The following is a 21,899-nucleotide window of genomic DNA, read 5'->3' as shown; positions in this document are numbered from 1 at the left end:
TTAGTACATTTGTCTTTTAACCTTCATATTATCTTCACAGGTGGTTAATCTGCTACCTTTATTATATTTTCACCTTTACAAGTGATTTTATTGCCTGGGTTTCGGGTTTTGTTTTTTTTTTTTGATAATTTTTTTAATCTCTATTTGTGATCATCACTTTCCCACTTAAATAAGTCCCTTCAGCATTTCTTGTAGAACTGGTTTCTTGGTGATAAACTCCTTTAATTTTTGCTTGTCTGGGAAGCTCTTTCTCTCTCCTTCCATTCTGAACGACAACCTTGAGGGATAGAGAATTCTTGGCTGTAGGTTTTTTTCTTTTAGCATTTTAAATATGTCATGCCATTCTCTTCTCACCTGTAGGGTCTTGGCTGAGAAGTCCACCAATAGCCTTATGGGCTTTCCTTTGTATGTTACTTGCGGCCTTTCTCTTGCTGCTTTTAGGATTCTCTCTTTACCTTTAATTTTGGATATTTTAATTATAATATGTCTTGGTGTGGGCCTCTTTGGGCTTATCTTGTTTGGAGCTCTCTGTGCTTCCTGTACTTGGATGTCTGTTTCCTTCCTCAGGTTAGGAAAATTTTCATGTATTATTTCTCCAAATAAATTTTCTGCCCCTTTGTCTCTCTCTTCTCCTTCTGGGACACTTATAATCCGAATGTTAGTGTGCTTGATATTGTCCCAGAGTTCCCTTAGACTGTTCTCATTCTAATTCTTTTTTTCTTTTTTCTGTTCAGCTTGGGTGATTTCCTCTAATTTTTTGTCTAGCTCACTGATCCATTCTTCTGCATCCTCTGCTCTGCTATGGAGTCCCTCTAGTGAATTTTTCATTTCCAGTATTGTATTCTTCATTTCTGATTGGTTTTTTATATTTTTCAGTTCTTTGCTGATGAGCTCACTGTGTTCATCCAGTATTCTCCCAATATCTGTGAGCATCCTTATGATATTTTGTTTGAACTCTTTGTCAAGTAGGTCACTTATTTCTGTTTCATTTAGTCCTTTTTCTGGGTTTTTGTCCTGTTCCCTTGCTTGGAAGGTATTCCTTTGTCTCCTCATTACACCTCTTTCTCTGTGCTTATTTCTATGTATTAGGTGAGTCAGCTATGTCTCCTAATTTTGGAGATGTATGAGATGCCTTAGGAGGCCCAGCAGTGTGCTTCCCTCTCGTCAACAGTCCAAATGATCCAGGAGTGACCCCTTTGTGGGCTACTTGTGTCTTTCTGCTGTAGCAGGGTTGCTCTTATTGCAGGTACTCAGGGAGTATAATCTTTCCTTCCTTGGTCAGCTGTTTGTAAATCCAGTTTGGGGAGCCTCAGCACCATCAGCTACAAAGTCTATCAGCACACTCCTGTTGCAGTTTTCCCATTAATTGGGTTGGTACCCAGTGTAGCTGGTTGCCAGGCTCAGGGGCTTACAGTTGCGATAGGCCTCAGGCCTATAAGGCTGTTGTCAGTTCTCTTAGGAGTGCAGCTGAGTGGGGCTGGCACTAGGCATGGGAGCACTCAATTGTTTCAGGCTTTGGAAGGTGGGGCTGATCCTTTTTATGGCTATTTGTGAAGCACAGGCCTTCTGCGCTGATAAGCCTCACCCCCCACAGGACCACACACACCGTCAACACAGTCCTGGTCCATGCACACTTCTCAACCCGCTGGAGCATATCCTAACGCTGCACTGCAGAGGCCCCCATCTCTCCACCAATGTCCCCCACAGTTCACCTGGTCCTCACACAGGCCCTGCCCCAAAGAGGCAGACACACCCACCCGCCTGTAGAGGATCAATGCACCCAATCAATGCAGGCCGAAAAGTAGCCTGAGGGCTTACTGTTGGGTGGGGCCGGTCCCTACGGTGGGCTGCCTGCCCTGGCTGAACTGGATTAAATCTGTGCTCTAGGGGGTGTGGCAGACCGCTGGGCTAACAAGCCAAGGGAAGAACCTCAATGGCGCCCACCGGGGTCCGTGTCAGCAGGCCTGGACCAGGTCAGAACAATGGCTCCCACCAATGACTCAGTCTCCGGAGAGGTCCCTCCTCTCACCAAGATGCCCCCAGAGCCCACCAGGTGAGTCTCTTTTCACCAAAGGACTGTCAGCCTTCTCTCTGGTGATTTTAGGTTGCTGCAATGAGTGAGTTTGTGCGTGGGCCCTTTAAGACCCAGGTCTTTTCGGCTTTCGGTGGATAGCTTTTCTGGGGGTGTCCTCGCTGCAGTCAATAGCCAGGGAAGCCAGAGAGGAAGACCCCTGCCTCAGTTGGCCTAAGTCTGAAGGATGCTTACCACAATATCGCCCCCGCTCCAGACCTCACTCCTCTAGGGAGGGCTGCGTACCTTAGGGTGGCTCCCGCCTGGCCAGCTGAGAAGCTCCACTGCTCCCAAAGGTGGCTTTTTGCCTCTCCTGCCGGAGTTACTGCCTCTTCCGCCTTAGGACTGTCCCTTGTTGTGGGGGTTCTTTTTATCCAGTTTTCAGTCTTCTATCCAGGGTAATTTTTCCAAAATAGTTGTAACCTGGTTGTGTTCGTGGGAGGAGGTGAGTTCAGAGTCTGCTTACACCGCCGTCTTGACGAGATCTCCTTGACTTATTTTTATTGCTCACTCACTTCACCCTCACAACAAACTTGTGAGGTGGGTATGATTATAATCCCTATTTTATAGATAAGGAGACTGAATCTTGCTTTGAGAGACTTGAATGTGACTAAGCTGAGGAGAGGGTTTCAAACTCGGTCTACTTTCTTTAAAGTAAGTTTTCTAATAGCCACATGAAAAAAGGAAAAAAAAATGGGAAATTAATTCTTATAATATATTTTTATTTAACCCAATATATCCAAAATACTATCATTTCAACATGTAATCAATATTAAAAAGTTATTGATGAGATATTTCACACTTTTTTTCATATTAGGTCTTCAAAATCCATATATATTTCACACTTACAGAGCATATCAATTAAGACACTATGTTTTCACCACAAATACTCAAATTTCATAAAATTTAGTTAAAAAGTAAATTTTCATGTCAAAGTTGTCCCAGACATACTTAAAACTTTAAAACTGTAATTAATAGACGCTAGAATAAATACCTAAAAATGTACCTTTATGTCAATTTGTCAAATTTTATACAGTTATATAAAATATTTGAGATGTGGCTATATTTTATACATGACGTTTAATATAATGTAGAGTGGGCCTCCAGAATATGAGAAAACTTGAGGCCTAGAAGTCTTAAAAGAGCCATGTTTGAGCCTGGATGATTTGACATGGGAGCCTGAGCTCTTAAACACTAAAGACGGCTGCAAGAACAAGGATCAAGGGGCCAAGCAAGCACACACACGCATGTGCACACACACGCACGTGCACACACACGTGCTCTCTTTCTCTTCTATGGACCATAATCTTCATCTGCTCCTGTCAGAGAGGCAACAGTCAGAACTGCTTGGAGTCGTCTTCACCAATGAACTGAATAAAAATTCTAGAAAATCTTTTCAGATATTAGTTGGCTAGCCAGAAATAATTCAACACGGTGACAAAATCACCACGCTGTGGTACTGAACACCATACAAAGTATTAAATTTCAAAAAGGTCAAAAGAGAGAATTACAAAACTAGAAAGAAATATGTCTCCTTTACGCCAGCTCTGCAGAGCAGCCACCTTTCTAAGGAGCGGAGGGGTAGAGAATGGCATCCGAGATGAGACGGATGGCTTGAATGGGCAATTTCAATGACATACATAAATATTAATAAATAAATAAAACTTGCATATCAGGATAGGAAAACTTAAGGAGAAATTTAAGTGATAAAAGCTTATAACTACTTCTTCATATACATAAAAATTAACTCAAAATGGATCATAGGCCTAAATGTAAGAGCTAAAACTATACAACTCTTAGGAAAAAATACAGGAGTACATCTTTGTGACCTTGGTGTCATTTTAGATATGACACCAAAAGCCCAAGTGACAAATGAAAACATAGATCAATTGAACTTCATCAAAATTACAACTTTTGTGCTCCAAAGGCACCGTTGCAAAAGTGAAAAGACAATCTGCAGAAGGGGAGAAAATATTTGTAAATCATAAACCTGAATATACAAAGAATTCTTATAACACAGACAAAAAAAACAAATAACCCAATTAAAAAGGGGGCAAAGGATCTGCATAGGCATTTATCCAGAGAAGATATACAAACAGCCAATAAGCACATGAAAAGATGCTTAGCCCTTTAGGAAATGCAAATCAAAACCACAATGCGATGCCACTTCATATCCACTAGGATGACTATAATCAAAAAGACAAGTCAAGCGTTGGCAAAGATGTGGAGAAAATGGAACCCTCATACCATCTGTCAGTTCCTCAAAAGACTAAACATTAAATACCACGTGACCCAGAAATTCCGCTCCTGGGTACATCCCCAAGAGAAATGAAAACAGAAGTCCACACAAAACTTGCACACTAATGTTCACAGTGATATAATTCACAATAAGACCAAAGCAGAAAGAAGCCAAATGTACAACTGATGAAATGACAAAGAAAATATTCCGTAGCAGATTGTTATTCAGCAATAAAAAGGAATGAAATACTGATGCATGCCATAACACGGATGCACCTTGAACAAGCTACGCTAAGTGCAAGAAGCCAGCCATGAAAGACAGATATTGCATGATTCCATCTATGTGAAACATCCAGAATAGGCAAATCTAGAGAGACGGAAAGTAGATGAGTGGTTCCTGGGGCTGGAGGCAGGAGTGTTTTGGGGGGAACTGGGGAGTGACTGCTAATACGCATGGAGTTTTTTTGGGGTGATGAAAATCTTCCAAAATTGCTTGTGGTGATGGTTGTACATCTCTGTGAGTACACTAAAAAGCAATGGATGATACACTGTAAGTAGATGAATTGTATTGTGTATAAACTATATCTCAATAAAGCTGTTGAAAATAAGTAAATCAATTTAAAAAAATAAGATCCTGGGAGAAAAATGCTTACAATACAAACACATGAAGAATGGGCATAAGTGGGGTTCCTCAACAACTGTAGATAAACGGGGCTGTGGGGCCTCATCCCTGGGCAGCATCGGTCGCTTTGGCCCAAAGTCTCGATTTGACATTTTCCCTGAAGCCCACATTTCAGCTTTTGTTTGGAGAGGGCTTGCTTAAGAACATGACCAAACTGTGGCCTCTCCTCACAGAGAAGGTTCAATATTTGACGGGGAGCTGAAGGAAATGAGCTCTGTAGCAAGATTTCCTCCTCTGAAGCATCTTATAAATATCAAACTGAGCGCTGACAATCCAAAAGCCTGTGTCTGCTGCCTTCGTGTGGGCTCATTCCTCAATCTGAGGCGATCCCTATGATTTTACATTGGACCAGCATAAGACCTATGGCTACCCCAACGGAATTCCTGTCAGATAACTGGATCCGGCCTGAGGGAGAAGTAGAAAAACATGGTCAATTTATCACAAAAACAGTCTCATGTAGACTAATCCTTTATTTTATGGGTCATAATTTCATATGAGCTGATCAATAATGACAAAAAGGAAAAACACCAGATGGAAATAGATTATGCCACAAATATTCTCCGGCTTTTTATCTGCTCTCTGATACAAGTTCCAACCTATTTCACCTCAATCTTGTAACAACAAAGAATTCACCTGAGTTCCAGCAGGATGTGGAGAAACCACTTTGAATCTTGGTTTAAACACTGTGTTATGTTCAGCTTGAGTGATTTTAAAACGCTAAAGTTTGGTATAAGCCGGATTTTTAATCTAAAGTTTATTCAAGAAAGAATACAGGTAGTGGTCCGTACTAGGAAGAAATTTAGCATGTAGTCATATCCCAGGGCTCTGCGGAGGCTGTGACAGTTTCCAGGGAGCACTGACTGCACATGCTGTGAGTACAGTGCTAAAGGGCAAAGGCCTAGAGCTGCGAGGAGAACTTACCCCATTACTGCAGATGCAGTGCCGGAACTTCCAGCCAGCCCGTCCTCCTCGAATCTTTTCACCTATGCCCATGGGTCAAAAAGCAGCAAAAAACTGGGACCTGAAATAGTCTTTCTACATCATTAGGAATATTCGAAAGGTCAAATAACTCCATCCCTATAATTAGTAAATAGGCTATTTATGATTATAATGAACAAGTAGATTTGAAAAGCATGTAAAACCAACAACAAGGCTTCTGAGACTAAGGTGCCATGATGCCTGTGTGTGTGCATGTGCACATTTGTGCACAGGTATGCCTGTGTGTGTGTGCACGTGTGTGCAGACAGGTACAAGTGTGTTCATCAGTTTTAAGATTCAAGGTAAGTTGAAAGAAGTCTTTTAAGCCCTGAGGACAAAACCAAGCACGAAGAAGAAGGCATCAAGTTGCATTAAGCTCTGTATGTTTCTCTAAGTCTTGCCCTATAAAGCAAACACTCCCAGATGAACCATGAGAGAGTTCAGTAAATCTTATGACGATTTGTTTTAATAGAACAACAAAATTGTTCTAAATTTCACATGGAAGAATAGGCAGGTAAGAGTAAAAACTGAAAATGAAGAGCAATAAAAGTCTAGCTTAACAGATACTAAATGTAAATAGTTTTAAGACAGGTGTGTGACAACAGGCAGCTGGCTCAAGGGAACAGAACAGCGTGCCTAGAAAGAGATCCAATCTCCCACCATAGAAGGAATTTCATCTACGATAAACGAGGGGCCAAATCAGTGAAGAAAGGATTACTCACAGCTAACGGTGATGCAAACAACTACTTACTACCTGGGAAAAAACCAAGTTAGCCCTTCACTCATAGCCTATGCTAAAATAAACTCCAAATTAAAGAATTAAATACAAAATAATTTGAACTACATAATTTGAACAATTAAATTGAAAATTAATTAATTAATTTAATTATTGGGTGAGGATTTTCTAAGCTTAGAAGCAATCAAAGAAATTCACCAAGAGAATACCATTTATGTAGTTAACATAAAAACCGAAACTTTTGTAGGAGAGAAAAAAATTGGTATAATTAAGTGAAAAAGTATACTATAATCTAAGTCTCATTTTATCACTTCTGCAGTTATACAAAGCTGTTAAAAAGATAATTTAGATCAAAGCAAAATGATTAAAAATTATTTTATGACGTAATGTCACCATGTTGCAGCTTTTATTAAGTAGTTTGTATTGTATTACATATGCAGACATTCAACACATGTCACAGAGATGATTTGTCTCTCACTGACTGTAAATGTTATTCTTGTATTGGAATGTGGGGGCAAGTAGTGAGAGCAGTCATTTCAGCACATCTGGGTAATCCCGCAGCCCTGCAGCTATAGGGGCCACTGAGCTTGCGTCTCCCCAGGTGCACACTCACTCAGACTGAGTGCTGCTGCCTGAATCAAAGCAACTTTGAAAACACCCATTTTAAGATGCATTATAAAGCTCTAACATTACCTGAGGTTCATAAAAGTTATCAATTTGGGGGCTGGCCCGGTGGCGCAGCGGTTAAGTGCGCACATTCTGCTTCAGTGGCCCAGGGTTTGCCGGTTCCGATCCCAGGTGTGGACATGGCACTGCTTGGCAAGCCATGCTGTGGCAGGCATCCCACATATAAAGTAGAGGAAGATGGGCACGGATGTTAGTTCAGGGCCACTCTTCCTCAGCAAAAAGAGGAGGATTGGCAGCAGATGTTAGCTCAGGGCTAATCTTCCTCAAAAAAAAAAAAAAAAAAAAAAACCCCAAACAACCCCATATCATGTATAACACAAAGAGTGACCCCCAATGTGAACTATAACTTTAGCTAAGAATAATGTATCAGTATTGGCTCATCAGTGGTAACAAACAGACCACATTAAACACCAAAATGTTAATTGTAGGGGAAACTGTGTATGTGGCCAAGGGCAGGAAGGGGGTATATAGAAACGCTATGTACTTGCTGCTCAATATTTCTGCAAACCTAAAACTTCACTAAAAATAAAGTCTATTGGGGCTGGCCCCGTGGCCGAGTGATTAAGTTCGCACACTCTGCTTCGGTGGCCCAGGGTTTCACCAGTTCAGATCCTGGGTGTGGACATGGCACCACTCATCAGGCCATGCTGAGGCAGGTGTCCCACATATTAAAAAAAAAAAAAAAAAAGTGGAGGAAGATGGGCACGGATGTTAGCTCAGGGCCAGACTTCCTCAGCAAAAGGAGGAGGATTGGCAGCAGATGTTAGCTCAGGGCTAATCGTCCTCAAAAAAAAAAAAGGTGTTATCAATTTGTTTAGTAACATTTGGAAATGGTAATAGTTATTTTTGACTCATTTGTTCCTAGACAATTCAATAGTCAGAGAGAAAGTTTAAACGTTATGGAAAAATGGCAGTTACAAGTGAAGCAAGTACAAATGGCTGAAATGATTGGAAGCTTTTAAAAGTCTGAAAAAAATAGCAGGATTGCTAAAATATGCATGTAAAACTATACGACTACTCGTGAATGCTTCCTCTTTCTAGACTACAGAAAACATTTCAATGCACTTCTTTCATTTCTTGCCCTGGCTATCAGGGAATTCAGAGCCAATGTTGGTACTCAAATGCTAAAGCCTATGTCTAATTGGTTTGCAATCTATTTATAACATTTCTAGTCTTTATTTAAAATTTTCTACATGTTTTAAAACTGTAAGCCATCAAAAATTCCTTTTAGAAGAAGGAAGGATGTAAAATTTAAATATATTTTAATAAATAATATAGTCCCTTACTATGAAAGCCCTTAATAAAAATTTATTGAACATCTATTACATACTATGCACTCTTCCAGAGCTGAAGATACTTTGTAAAACAAGACCATCCTGATCCTGGGTCTCGTGTGCCACAGGAGGGCTGGGGGAGAAGGTCACACAATAAACAGGTGAGGAGGTAGACAAGGAATAAGTAAAGAATGGATACATTGTTATAAAATGTGGTGAGGGGGTAAGTACTCTGAAGGAAACAAACAGGGGGACCCAAGGTGCCGAGGAAGCAGGAGGAAGAACGGGAGGCTGGAGAGTCAGACCAGGGCCAGCTCATAAAGGGCCTTGCAGGAGAAACGGCTGGAGCAGAGAGTGAGCGACCACGGCAGTGCCCCCAGGGACACAGAGGGGGAGAGGACTGAGGTATGTTTGAAAGCGGACTGACAGGAGCAGCTGATGGGGTGAATACAGAATGTGAGGAAGAGAGAAAAATTTAGGATGACTCCCAGGTTTCTTGATCAAGCAACTGCATGGTAGGTGGTACTATTGACTCTACTCCAAGGAAATTACAGTTATTTACCCCAAACTTAGCTTTCCAGTTCTTGATGATTTTCAAGTAATCTGAGGACACTAATAACCCAGCCTAGATCAAGGTTGCAGGATTAGAGATGGTGGGGGGTGAGGGGTGGGCACAGGGGGTGAAGGGGAGCACTTATGTGGTGACAGTCAAGAAACAATGTACAACTGAAATCTCACATTGATGTAAACTATTATGAACTCAATAAAAAAATAATTGAAAAAAAAAAAGGAATGAAATACTTAGAGATGCCATAACATGGACAAACCTTGTGCACATTGTGCTAAGTGAAAGAAGTCAGTCACAAAAGACCACATATTGTGTGATCCCATTCATGTGAAATATCCAGAACAGGCAAACCTATAGAGTTGGAAAGTAGAGGAGTGGGTGCCTAGGCTGGGAGGACAGAGTTTTCTGGAGGGGTATTGAAAATGTCCTAAAATTAGATTGTGGTGATTGTTGCACAATTCTGTATATACGCTAAATATATACTATAAATCACCGAATTGTATACTTTGAGTAAATTCTACGGTATGTGAAATGAATCTCAAAAAAGATGTACAAAAAAAACTTCCTAGATGTCAGTGTCACCTATTATTTACATTCTCTGAGAGAAGCAGGATATTAGAGAGTTCCAAGGTCAAATATTTAGACAACATCAAGTTAAAGTTACACAGGTCTCTTTTCTGCAGGAATTCTCAGAGCCCTTAATGTGCTACAGTGCACTACGAATCACCAAGCGGGGTGGGTGGGTGGGCAGGAGCAGGCTGCACCACTCCCCCAACGTGCCTGGCCGCGGCATCTTTACGGAGCAGCACCGCATCGCAGAAGACTAGGTGTTGCAGAACCCGCTGTAGGAAACAACGTGCTGAGCCGTTTTCCCACTGATTCACCAAGCACCACTCCACCACTTGCAATGTCCTGGAACTCAGTCACCTCTGGGGTATCAACTGAGGCTGATATTTTCCCTGCCCTCATGGAGCTTACAGTCCAGAAGACAGAAAAGGGAAGTGCTCAAATGAGTGAACACACAGGGAGGAGCACATGCTGATGGGACGAATCAAATACTACGGGCCCCGTGGGAGAGATTAATTCCGACTGCAGGAACACTTCCTGGAAGACCCAGCATTTCAGCCCGACTTTGAACTGTGGGTGGGTCCTGGACACATGGAGATAGGAGGAAGGGACCTGGTACAGCAGGCCAAGGCTAAGGGGCGGAAGGGTAAGAGGGAGTGCTTGTATCAGGGAACGATGAGTACTGCATTTTAGCTAGAGTATCACGCGAACGAAGCAGAGCAGTAAGACAAATAGCTGTAAAGGACTGTAAGTCGATCACGGAGAGCCTTGAATGTCAAACCAAAAATGTTTAAACTTGTCCTATAAGAAATGGGGACCCATCAAACTTCTCTGAGCAGGGGGTGGGGATGGTCCTAAACAAGTCAGTCTCTGAGCCTCAGGTGTTTCATCTGTAAAATGGGGCTAATTCTTCCAGCCTTATCTCATGGCAGCAGACGAGGATCAGAGCGCTCGGCTGCAGGGCAGTGTAGGCCTGAGCAGGGTTTATCACGCAGGAGCAGAACAGCTGTTTCCAGTCCCTTCAGAAGAATGTGTCTCAGAAACACCCGACACGTGATATTTCATCTCTGTGGCAGGGCCAGATGGGAAATCTGAGATGGAAAACAAACGCTTCAAAACAGAACATATTTTAGTTCTCTCGTAGCAGTCAAATCAGATCTGTATTTGATTTCATTTTATTTTGTTTAGAATGAAACAGGGACTGCAAGGAAGGAACAGCTGCTAGAAACAAAGCTGGGGAGAGAGTAGAAACAGCAGACTGCCTGACCCTCACATGGAGTACTAAGACAAGGGGTGTGTGTGTGAGGGTGCATATGTTCCACAGTGTATGTGCACGTGTGTGTGAGTAAGTATGAGTGCTTGTCTCTGAAAATGTGTGCATGAGTTTGGTGTGAGTATGTCTGTGGGTGCACGCTGAGGGACGCAGAGGGAAGAGTTGGAAGGGGGACAGAGAGAAAGGCACTTCACCAAAACTGCTGACCTGTTTGCGCTTCTCCCACCGTACAGCATAAGAAGAAAGCAAGCCAGAGACGGTGATCCCAAAGTGTTGCCAAGACTGGGAAAACTTCCACCCCCAGGGACAGCCGAGCTTTACAGACAGAAATCTCCGCCAGCCCAGGAGCCTTACCGGGCCGAGCTGTCCCGGGAGCGCCGAAGCCATCTTGCCACCATTTGCTCTATTCTGTGTGCTTTCCGTGTCTGAAATAAACTGGTCTCCAGCTCTTCCATTTACCTGAAAGGAAGAAGAGTTTTCTTAAGATGCTAACCAAAATATTTTGAAGAGGACTCTGACAAATCACTATGATGCTTCCTACATTTGCCCATTTTAAGACATGCTGATCAAATAACTAGGGCTCCTTCTATCTGAAGTTTACATAAACAGGCACCCAGCGTCCACAGAGCAAACAACTTCAGCAGCCCTCTGCCCCAAGGAGTCCACAGTCTTGTGGTCAACAGACTGGCTTTACATCTTAAACAGTTAAACGTAATGACTAGGGAATAAAATAGATAAGTTTTCTCAAACTGTGACTGTGACCCATGGTAAGAAACACACCTTACTACCTGCCCCCCGCCCCCCGCCCTCAGCTTTGTGTGCAACCGGAGAGCGCAGCTCGGCCCGGGGCCGGCAGCAGGAGATGCAGCACCCAGAGCACTCCAGTCGCCTTGTGCCTGTGCGTCTGAGTCCTGCTCCTTTTGCTCAATATTTTATGTTTAATCTTTGAATAGGTAATTCATTTTTATAATTCAAACCCTAGACTGTAAAAAAGATATATGATTACTGTATTGTGTGCTTAAAAATTTGTTAAAAGGGTAGATCTCACGTTAAGTGTTCTTACCAAAATTTTTTTAAAAAAGATACACAGTGAAAGGTCTCCCCTCTATCCTTACCCGCCCCCATCCATCCAGTTCCCACGCCCATACATAATCACTGCTCTCCTTCTCTGTCTGTCTTTCCAGAATTTCTTTATGCCTATACAAGCAAATACAAATATAGATTTTATATGTCCTCTTCTTAAGACAAATGACAGTACACCACACACATTGTTCGGCACCAGGCTTTCTTCTGCTTAGAATATGATATGCTATCCTTGATGTCTTTCCACATCAAGACGTAGAATGCTGCTTCATTCTTTTTGACAACTACTGAGTATTACATTGTATGAATCCACTGTAACTTAAAAAATAGTCCCTCTTGATAGACATTTCAGATATGGCCGATCTTCTGCTATTAGAAACACTGCACTGAATTCTGTTGTAGCTATCACTGCAGCGTGTATGCAATTATGTATCTAGATAAGTTCCCAAATACCAAACTGCTGGGTCAAAAGTTACATACATTTGTGCCTGATGGACATTGTCAGGTTACCAAGACAAATGATATATGTGCTTGAGATTCAAGTTTCATAAAACAATATATATTTATATTTTTTCTAGTTTATTTCACTTTTTAAAACACTGTCTCAATTCGCCAAATTAATTTTGCACCCCGATAAATAACCACACAAAATAAGATAGAACATTGGGAAACAACCATGGATACAAAGAAAAAAAGTATGTTGCTTAACACTACGCAAACACATCTGAAGACCTTGATGACAGGGATAGTTTTCAAGGAAAATATAAATGATATAAGATGACCCTAGAAGAGGTAGAAAATTTAAAAAGATAATTACTATAAAAAAGAAAATTGTTAAAGAGCTATCCCCAAAACAGAGTCGCAGGCACAGACAGGTTCAAAGGTGAATTCTTACAAATCTATACGATGTGCCTCACCCTGACGATTTTTGTTTTATTTTAAATGTACACTTTTTATTTTGGAACAATTTTAGATGTATAAAAAGGTTGCAAAGATAATATAGACAGTTCCCATATTCCCTTCATCCAGCTTTCCCTGACGTTAACATCTTACATAATCATCGTACCTTTGTCAAAACTAAGAAATTAACATTGGTCTAATAATATTAACAAAACCATAGACTTTATTCAGATTTCACCAGTTTTTCCATTAGTGTCTTTTTCTGTTCCAGGATCCAATCCAGCATACCGTGTTACTTTTAGCCAGCTTAGTTTATTTTTCCCCAGATGATATTTTAGCTGTTTCTAGAGCATAAAGAAGGAAAGCTTCCAAATTCTTTTTAAGCAGCCAGTTTAACTTTGATATGAATTCTGATAAAACTAGTACAGTAAGGTAAAAACACAATCTCTCATGAATATCAAAGTAAATATCAACAAATAGAATCTATCAGCAATCAATAGAGTAATAGTGGGATCTATACCAGGAGTGCGCTAACTAAGGCAGGCAAAAATGAAAGCAGGACGCCCCACTCACCACTTTGAAAGCCTAGAGACTTACGCTATTCAGTCAGATGGCAGCCAAATACAAATTAGTGAACAAACAACAAAGTCTGCAACCAAAAGAAAATTCCTTTTAGATCAAAAGATGTGTCAGTTTAGCTTTTTTTCTACAATGGGATATCAGATCTGAACACTGTCTTCAGTTCTAAGCATCTCATTTTTTAAAAATTATAAAAGGAATAGTAGATTTCTGGTTAAACACAGTGAATTGAAACAATGTCTTAACTTCTTCCTAAACTTTATAAATTATGGTAAATGAGTAAGACAAGGACAAGCCCATAGAATAAAGAGAACAGGAGAGAAGACAGAAGATGAGAGATGAGGGAAGACAGAAATTGTTTGGAGGAGAAGTAACCAAGCAGAGCAAAAGAAACAGAAACCTGTGTGATTTCAGAGCGAGATTCTGATGAAAAATGAGCTGATCTGCCCTAAAATGGCTCTAAGACGCCCTAAGATGAATTAGAGGCAGCAAGGATAAGCGCAGGCAGGGGAGAAGGACAGGACTGCAGACGGAAACAGGTCTCAGGAAGCAGAGGTTGCATTCACAGGCCCCATCCCACTCCACTTGCCCACCTAGAAACCACCCCTTCCCCACCTTACTGGACACAGCGGCTTATTCTTTGCAGAAATCGAGCAAGAGAGGCTTCAGACTTAGGGAGACCAGGCACAACGGAGGATGCAGGAATGAAAATAGAAGGATTAAGTAAAATTATTCCTGAATGACAAGACCTCTAGTTTCCTCCTTCAGCCAGTTTCCAGAATACTGGCAGCTGGGACTTCACATCCCAAGTAAGAGACCAGAGAATCCTTTCCTGGAGAACTGAACAGCACCGGAGAAAAGATGTTCAGGTCTGATACTTCTGGCAACTTGCTGCCAGATTATCCTGCACTGAAATCTGTTAGCCAGTGAGCCCCCCATCAAATAAACTTCCAATCATTTGTTTTTAGTGCTTCACTCTCATGCATGAAAGGACACTTGAGGAAAGCCGGCACTATGAAAAACCGATCAAAACAAACAGAAAAACTCGGAAGAAACAGAAACAATGCAGGAAACAGAAGAAAAAAATGTTAATCTACAGGCATACCTCATTTTATTGCGCTTTGCTTTATCATGCTTCACAGATATTGCATTTTTTTTCTTTACAAGACCCTCCACCAGCAAAAAGATTACGACTTGCTGAAGGCTCAGATGATGGTTAGCATTTTTTTTAGCAATAAAGTATTTTTTCATTAAGATATGTATGTTATTTTTTTAGACATAAGGCTATTAAACCCTTAATGGACTACTGCATAGTATAAACATAACTTTTATACGCACGGGGAAACCAGAAAATTTGTGTGATTCTCTTTATTGCAATATTCACTTGATTGCAGTGGTCTGGAACTGAACCCACAATATCTCTGAGGTATGCCTGTATAATTTACTTCCTCAAAAAGATAATATATTACATCCATGAAACAAGAAGATGATTTTCTTTGGAAAAGAACAATCAGAGAACAAGAATGAACACTTGGAAATTAAATATAAGATAGCTGGAATAAAAAAATTCAGTTAAAAAGTTGAGAAATGTAGTTAATGAAATATTGTAGAAAGAGTAACCAAAAGCCAAAGACAGTGAAAACAGAAAAGACTAGAAATGTACAGTATTGATCCAGGAGGTCCAATATTCATCCAGTATGAGTTCTGGAAGGAGAGTAAAGGAAATGGAGGTAAGGAAATTGCTAAATAATTCAACAAAATTTCCCCAAAAAACCTAAGTTTCTGGATCAAGCACATCTACTAATTGCCAAACATAATGAATGAAAAGAGATACATATTGAGAAATAACTGTAAAAATTCAGAAACTAGAAACAGAGAATATCTTTGAAACTTCCAGAGCAAAAATAGATCAAACAATTGAAAATAAAAATAGTACTCAATTTCTTAGTAACAACAATGGAAGCTTGAAGACACTGAAGCCATGCCTTCAATTTCTAAAGGAAAACAATTTTCAATATAGAAGTCTATACGCAGCCAAACTACCAATCAAGTAGTAAAGACATTTTCAAATGTTCAGGTCTCAAAAAAATTTACCTCTCATAATACCCTTCCTCAGGATAATACTAAAGGATATGCTCCAGCAAAACAAGGAAGTAAACAAATAAAGAAGAAATGGGATCCAGGAAATTGGGGTTGAAATACAGACAAGAGGCATAGGGAACACCCAGGATGACTGTGAAGGGATGTACTCTGGTAACACCTGTATATAAACCCTAGAGAGCAACCTGTACAGACTGGTACATGAAGACTGAGGTCTTAGGAAAAAGAAATAAGAATGGATAGATTACCTGATGTGTTCGTGCAGAAAGTTTCACTGAGAGGCTGTTGGAGGGTATGGAAAAGAATTAGCAATAAGTACATGGAAAACTAAGCCAATCAAAAACAGAGAATTATGAAATTCAAGAAAAACAAAAAGGGATACAAGAAAGGAAACAAAATTGTAGCTCACTACTTGGCTCATCAATGAACAATATTCACATTGTCATAATAATTAAACACTGAAAAATTATTTCTCAAAAACAGTGATATAATAATGTTGGTAGGATATGGTGAGGGGAAGCTAGTGCAGTGGTCTAAGAGGTAAATTCTTATCCACTGCAATAATGGGAGAATGTCTACAATTAATAAATTAGGAAGTGGCAGTGCAAGTATATTTCTCAGAAATATGGATGAAAAAACAGAGGAAACAGCTGGAAGAGTCGAAAGAAGTTGCCTCAAAGAAAAGAAATTAGAGGCTGGGGAGGAATGGGACAGGGACTGCTGATTTCTATCATATGCTCCTTGTACGATTTTATTTTAACTATTTAATTATTTTAACTTAATTTAAAAAATTGAACATATAATTATAGGAAAACACACAGAAAAATATAATTAAATTGCCTATACTCCCACCTCTCAGAGTTACCAACTGTTAATTTCTCATTCTTTCCTATGTTTTTACATGCTATATATTTTTATTGAAATGAGATATTATTCTTCTCCCACTTATTTCATGAACATCATTCCATATTAATATAATTTAAGCATTTATATAATCTTTTCTGTGTGTGAGGAAGATGGGCCTGAGCTAACCCTGCGACAATCCTCCTCTATTGTGTGTGAGATGCCACCACAGGGTGGCTTGATGAGTGGTGCTGGGTCGGCACGGGCTGGTGAACCCCGGCTGCTGAAGCAGGGGACACAAACTTGACCACTACGCCACCAGGCCAGCCCCTACATAATCATTTTAAATTGCTACATTGTATTTTCTTTGGCCATATCATAATCTATTCAATAAATCTATCATTGGACATTTGTGCTATTTCCAATTTTTCGCTATTATAAAAGCTTTACAATGAACATCCTTATTCATGTTAAATGGCTATTTCCCAGGTATTTTCTTGGGATAAACTGCTAAAAGTGAAATTACTAGATTTAAGCATATGTTAATTTTAAAGAATTTGGATGTGTCTTGTCAAATTGCTTCCAAGAAAGTACCAATTTGCACTCCTGCCAGGAGAGACCTTTGTAAACATTGAATATTATTATTTTTAAAAAATTTGCTAATAGGATGGAAAATAGTCCCTAATTATTGACTTAAATGTTTATATTTTGAAAAATACAGGAGACAAAAGTAAATATCCATATTCTCATAAACATTGAATATTATCACTTAAAAATTTTGGCTAAAGGAATGGAAAGTACCATCTAGTTATTGGTTTTTAAACACGCATATTTTGAAAAATACAGAAAACAAAAGTAAATGTCACACATGATTCCATCACATTAAAATTATTTAAAGTAAGTATCCTACTGCAAGCGTCCAACACAGCCCTTCAGAGGTGACCACTGGGGACAATTTGGTGGGTATTCACACTAACTTTGCCCTAAATCTATAAAACTATATTAAAACGTATAGTCCATAAAGCTATAATCACGCTGTACTCAGTAGTCTGTACCCTATATTTCCTAACCTGTGACTATATCATGGACATCTTTCCAGATCAGAGCTCATTATGGTTTCGATTGGAAGTTATTTGATTACTAGTATCTCTGAACATTTTTCATGCGCTATGGCCATTTATATTTCTTTACTGTTTCTGGTTTTCCCTTATGTTTCTACTGGAATGTTTGCCTTCTTGTTATTGTAAAAGCTCTTTTATAACAAGGATTATTTAACGTCCTCTTGCCAAGGACACAAAACCACATCATATTTCTGTGAGACTCACTATGGAGAGTCAAGAGCTTAGATTCTAGTGTTCTGACAACACAGAGGCGAATCACAAAGGATAGAAGAGGAAACGTCCAGCAATGCCCTCAGGATATTGTTTTCAAATATCAATTGCCTCCTTCAGGCCCATACCAGGAGTGAGTCAGCTGGCAATTTCGAGACACAGCTATTAACTTGGTTGGTCTTACGTCTGAGCATCAGAGTTTCAGCGCCTTCCTATAGGGCTCTAGGATGGTAATGAGACTTAAAACCAGGCCATATGAAGACTCGTTGCAAAATCAGAGAATGTTTATTCTACAAAGATTTATAGGTGGCCCACACGACCATGGTTTACAAACAGCCAAAAGGCCACCAGGTGGAAGAGACATATTTCCCGTGATTCTGGGATACATAGCCAGGATTAATGGGGGAATGCCACAGGGAGAGACATTCCAGCTCAGGCCAAGGCTAGACCTCTCTAGTGTTCCTCATGATCCGAGGATGGAATAAGTTTTCTCAAGAATTAGCAAGACCCTGGTCACTGAAGGCAGTCGTGCAGAGGCTGAATAAGTAACTCTGCATGGATGTAGAAGGGACACTACACGGGGCACAGGGACCAGATGACTTCTGCAATTCCTCCCATCCATGCAACTTGAAGTCTTTGCTAGATCTAAGAACCAAGCAAGATGGTATTTGTTATAAAGTGTGTTGAAAGTCAAAGACCCACATCCCCTGGAGTAGCTGGAAATCCTGAAGTAACTGCAGCACGGGAAGATGTACAATCTCTGCCCTCGACACTGTTCCAGTCTCCAGAGGACTGCGGAGATGTCAGGGATCTCAGGCACAGCCCAGGGCACTGAGGACTGCCAAGCCTTTCCACTCCTTTCGAAGGTCATCAAACTGCAGCGGTTACCTATAGGGGATTGTTACAGAACTGCTGCCAAGTACAATTCAGCCAATTGATTTATATAAACATATCTGTCTTTAATTAAAAGAATTAATTTGCATTATATATCTGGACTGTGGGTAGGCATGTGCCTTCATCAGGGATCCCCAAAGACCAAACAAATGACTACAGCAACCAAGCCATTAAAAGTGCCCCCTGACTCAGCAAGGTCTGAGCAGGGAAGTTTAAAGTCAAGAAAACGATCTGCTAATGGTTTTAATATTAGCCTCGGGATTGCTGGACTAATGGAAGAAAATAAGAGCCCAGATAACCCCCAACATTTGAATTTTCTCTACAATCCCACTGCCAAGAAGTCAGCTGGCCTCGTAACGGTTCTGTCATTCACTGTTGGACCTGTCTTATTGCTAGAAAGTTTCTTTACGTCAAGCTGAATTCCGCCCCTCTGCAGCTCAGCCCTCCGAAGCAACGCTGCCCTCCGACCACTCCTCCCCCACCCCAGCCCGCCACCCAGAACGAACCCGCTCCCGCCTCCACACAGCAGCCTTTCTGCACTTGACATGGCAATCTTGTCGTGAAGCCTCCTCTGCCCCAGACTAAGCATGTTCCATTCCTTCAACAGCTCTTCATATGACAGGATTACTTTAAAACACCTTCCTCCCGGCACATGCCAATTTGGCAAAATCCTTTAAATGGCTTGAATCCCCAAACTGAACACACTTCTGGTTGTCCGGAAGAAAATACTATGAAAAAGACAAACTCTCTCAAAATATTTTGCAAATGAAGAAGACAACTAAATACATCAGGATGATAGCTATCTTAAAAAGCAGGTAGGCAACTAAGGATATAAACCCTCAGAGGGGGTAAAAGAGGTGATGATAAGGCTTCAGGAAATTGGGACCTGCTCTTGAGAAATGAGAACACCCACAGAGGGAGCGGGAAATGGAAGGGAAACTGAAGAGCCAAAAATCACTTTCACTAAACTGAAATTTTAAAATGAAACTGGATAGCAATTCAAGTGAAACTGTCAGACCAAGAATCAGATTGAGGATATTCAACTTACAAATATTAGGGGCTAGCAGAGAAAAGAGAAAAGGAATGCACAAAATTGTAATGAGAGAGTTAAGGGTAAATTTCTACAGCGGAAAAATATCTGTTTCAAATATAAAGAGCACAAAAAGCGACTCTCAGATAAATGCCTCAGGAAGGCTCCTTACACATCAAGTTCTTAAACTTCAAACATTAAAGAATCATCCTTAAAACCTGTTTTAAAAGACGGAAAGAATATGACCATTTGAAAAAGAAAAGATTAGGTTCCTATGTTTTGCAGCATATTATTTAGGGATAGACTCACACTCATCATTTTTCTCTCTGGAGAATATACAAGCTTTACAAGTGATATTTGAGACTCTGTTCTTGAAAGATATCCCCAGGAACCGTTCTGTGATTTTTTTAAACTACTACTGCAGGTCTTCTGTCAGCTTAGTGTTGGGTTTTTTTCCCCCTATTTCTTCTCTGCTCCTATTACACTGTCAGCAACTTGAGCACAGAGACCATACCTTACCTCGATTTACTTTCTCTCAGGACCTATCACATAGGCTCCAAAAATGTTTGTTGAATGAGTGGATGAATGAAAAAAATTAAAAGCAGAAATAAACTGGAAAATTAGAATAAAATTTCACTTAACAAAGACAAAGTTAATGTGGTCTTTAAAGATTGACAAAACCAATAAACCACTGGTACAAGTTATTATCAACAAAATGAGAAATGAGCAAGACAGACAAACACTAGGGAAATATCCCAGAGAGCGCTATACATGTTATACGCAAATCGTCTACACAAGCTAAGTAATATGGGTGACTTTGGAGGCTATTTCAGGAGTACATCTTTCTAGAGTCTTCCCGGTAAGTCCTTCAGTTTTCCTGAGGGGCAGACTCCTGGGCAACAAGGTCAGCTTCACAGAACAGCATATCCCAAGATTTCCATATCAATCCTTCGGGATGTAAGTGCACTCTTACCTATCGAGGGATTTTCTTAGACTAGTTTCTTGGGCATAGTGGGAGACACACTTTTCATGTACAGTCTTAAAAGGAGAGGACTCTAAGACCCATACTGGAAGACAAAAATAGGATTCTCACCAATGAAACACCCTGGTAGCCTCGGGGAACCCAGAGGCCGAGCGGTTGATGACATTCTTTCCTGGATGTGCTCAAGACTCCATTTGCCAAAAAAAAAAAAATCCAATTTACTAAATACACATTCACTGAAAAAACACTCAGTGCAGGTGACCAAGGAGGAGAGATGAATAAGATACAGTCCCCACCTCAGGAAAGGGTCAGCCCCCTTTCTGCTCTCTGCCTGGTGGTGAGAAGTGCCCGGCAAGGTGGTCAGAGTACACGGCTCATTTATTCTATGGTTTCCACAAATTACCTCTATCCTCAGCTATCCTGAGGCTGACCAACTTCAGGAAACTGAGGCAGTACAACACCTTTACCCCAAAAGCAAAGAACCAGAACTAAAAAAACAAAAATTTTGAGGAAATCTATACCTGCAGAAGAAATTTAGAAAGTGAATTTTTTAAAAAAAATTTATGGAAAAAAAAAACCCCACATAGAACTTGATGTGTTGTGTTTATCAAAGAATTAGATCAAGCTCTCTTCCAAAAATTAATAGACAATATTCTTCAACAGAGAAAATGATAGCATGCTACCAAGTTATTCTAATAATGCAAAGATAGTCTGACAAAACTTACCCTAAAAAGGGACATATAGGTCAATCTCATGCACGAAATACTCAGAAATAAGATCCTAGCCAGAAAATGTTAATAATTCTTGAAGCTGGGAGATGGGTATGTAAAGTTAATTTTATTGTTCTCTATACTTTGCGTACATTTAAAATTCTTAATAAATTTGTTTTTTAATTAAAAAAACTATTTCCAGCAAAATCCAGCAAAAACACCAAGAATAATCCTAAGAAAGAAAAGTTCAATTTAAGGAAAACTATTAATATATTTTAATTAATAGAAAAAAATAATAAAGTAGATGATCATATCATAAGATGCTGGAAAATCATTTGTTACATGGAATCTAATCTCTTTGATTTAAAAAAAC

The 21,899-nt window shown here is 40.1% G+C and overlaps 1 protein-coding gene across 10 annotated transcripts in view; it reads right to left on the bottom strand.

Annotated features, from left to right (window-relative positions):
- FRMPD1 (FERM and PDZ domain containing 1) overlaps positions 1–21,899 on the bottom strand; it is a 145,062-nt gene that overhangs the window by 43,402 nt on the left and 79,761 nt on the right. For all 10 annotated transcript variants that reach the window (XM_070595219.1, XM_070595225.1, XM_070595217.1 and 7 more), the window contains exon 2: positions 11,429–11,533. In XM_070595219.1, coding sequence (XP_070451320.1) covers positions 11,429–11,529 — 101 coding nt within the window. In that variant the 5' untranslated portion in view covers positions 11,530–11,533. The remainder of the gene's footprint in view (positions 1–11,428; positions 11,534–21,899) is intronic.

Source organism: Equus przewalskii, chromosome 26 (genome assembly GCF_037783145.1).
Source record: "Equus przewalskii isolate Varuska chromosome 26, EquPr2, whole genome shotgun sequence".
Taxonomy (NCBI): domain Eukaryota; kingdom Metazoa; phylum Chordata; class Mammalia; order Perissodactyla; family Equidae; genus Equus; species Equus przewalskii.
This window is presented reverse-complemented; position numbering and strand designations above follow the sequence as displayed.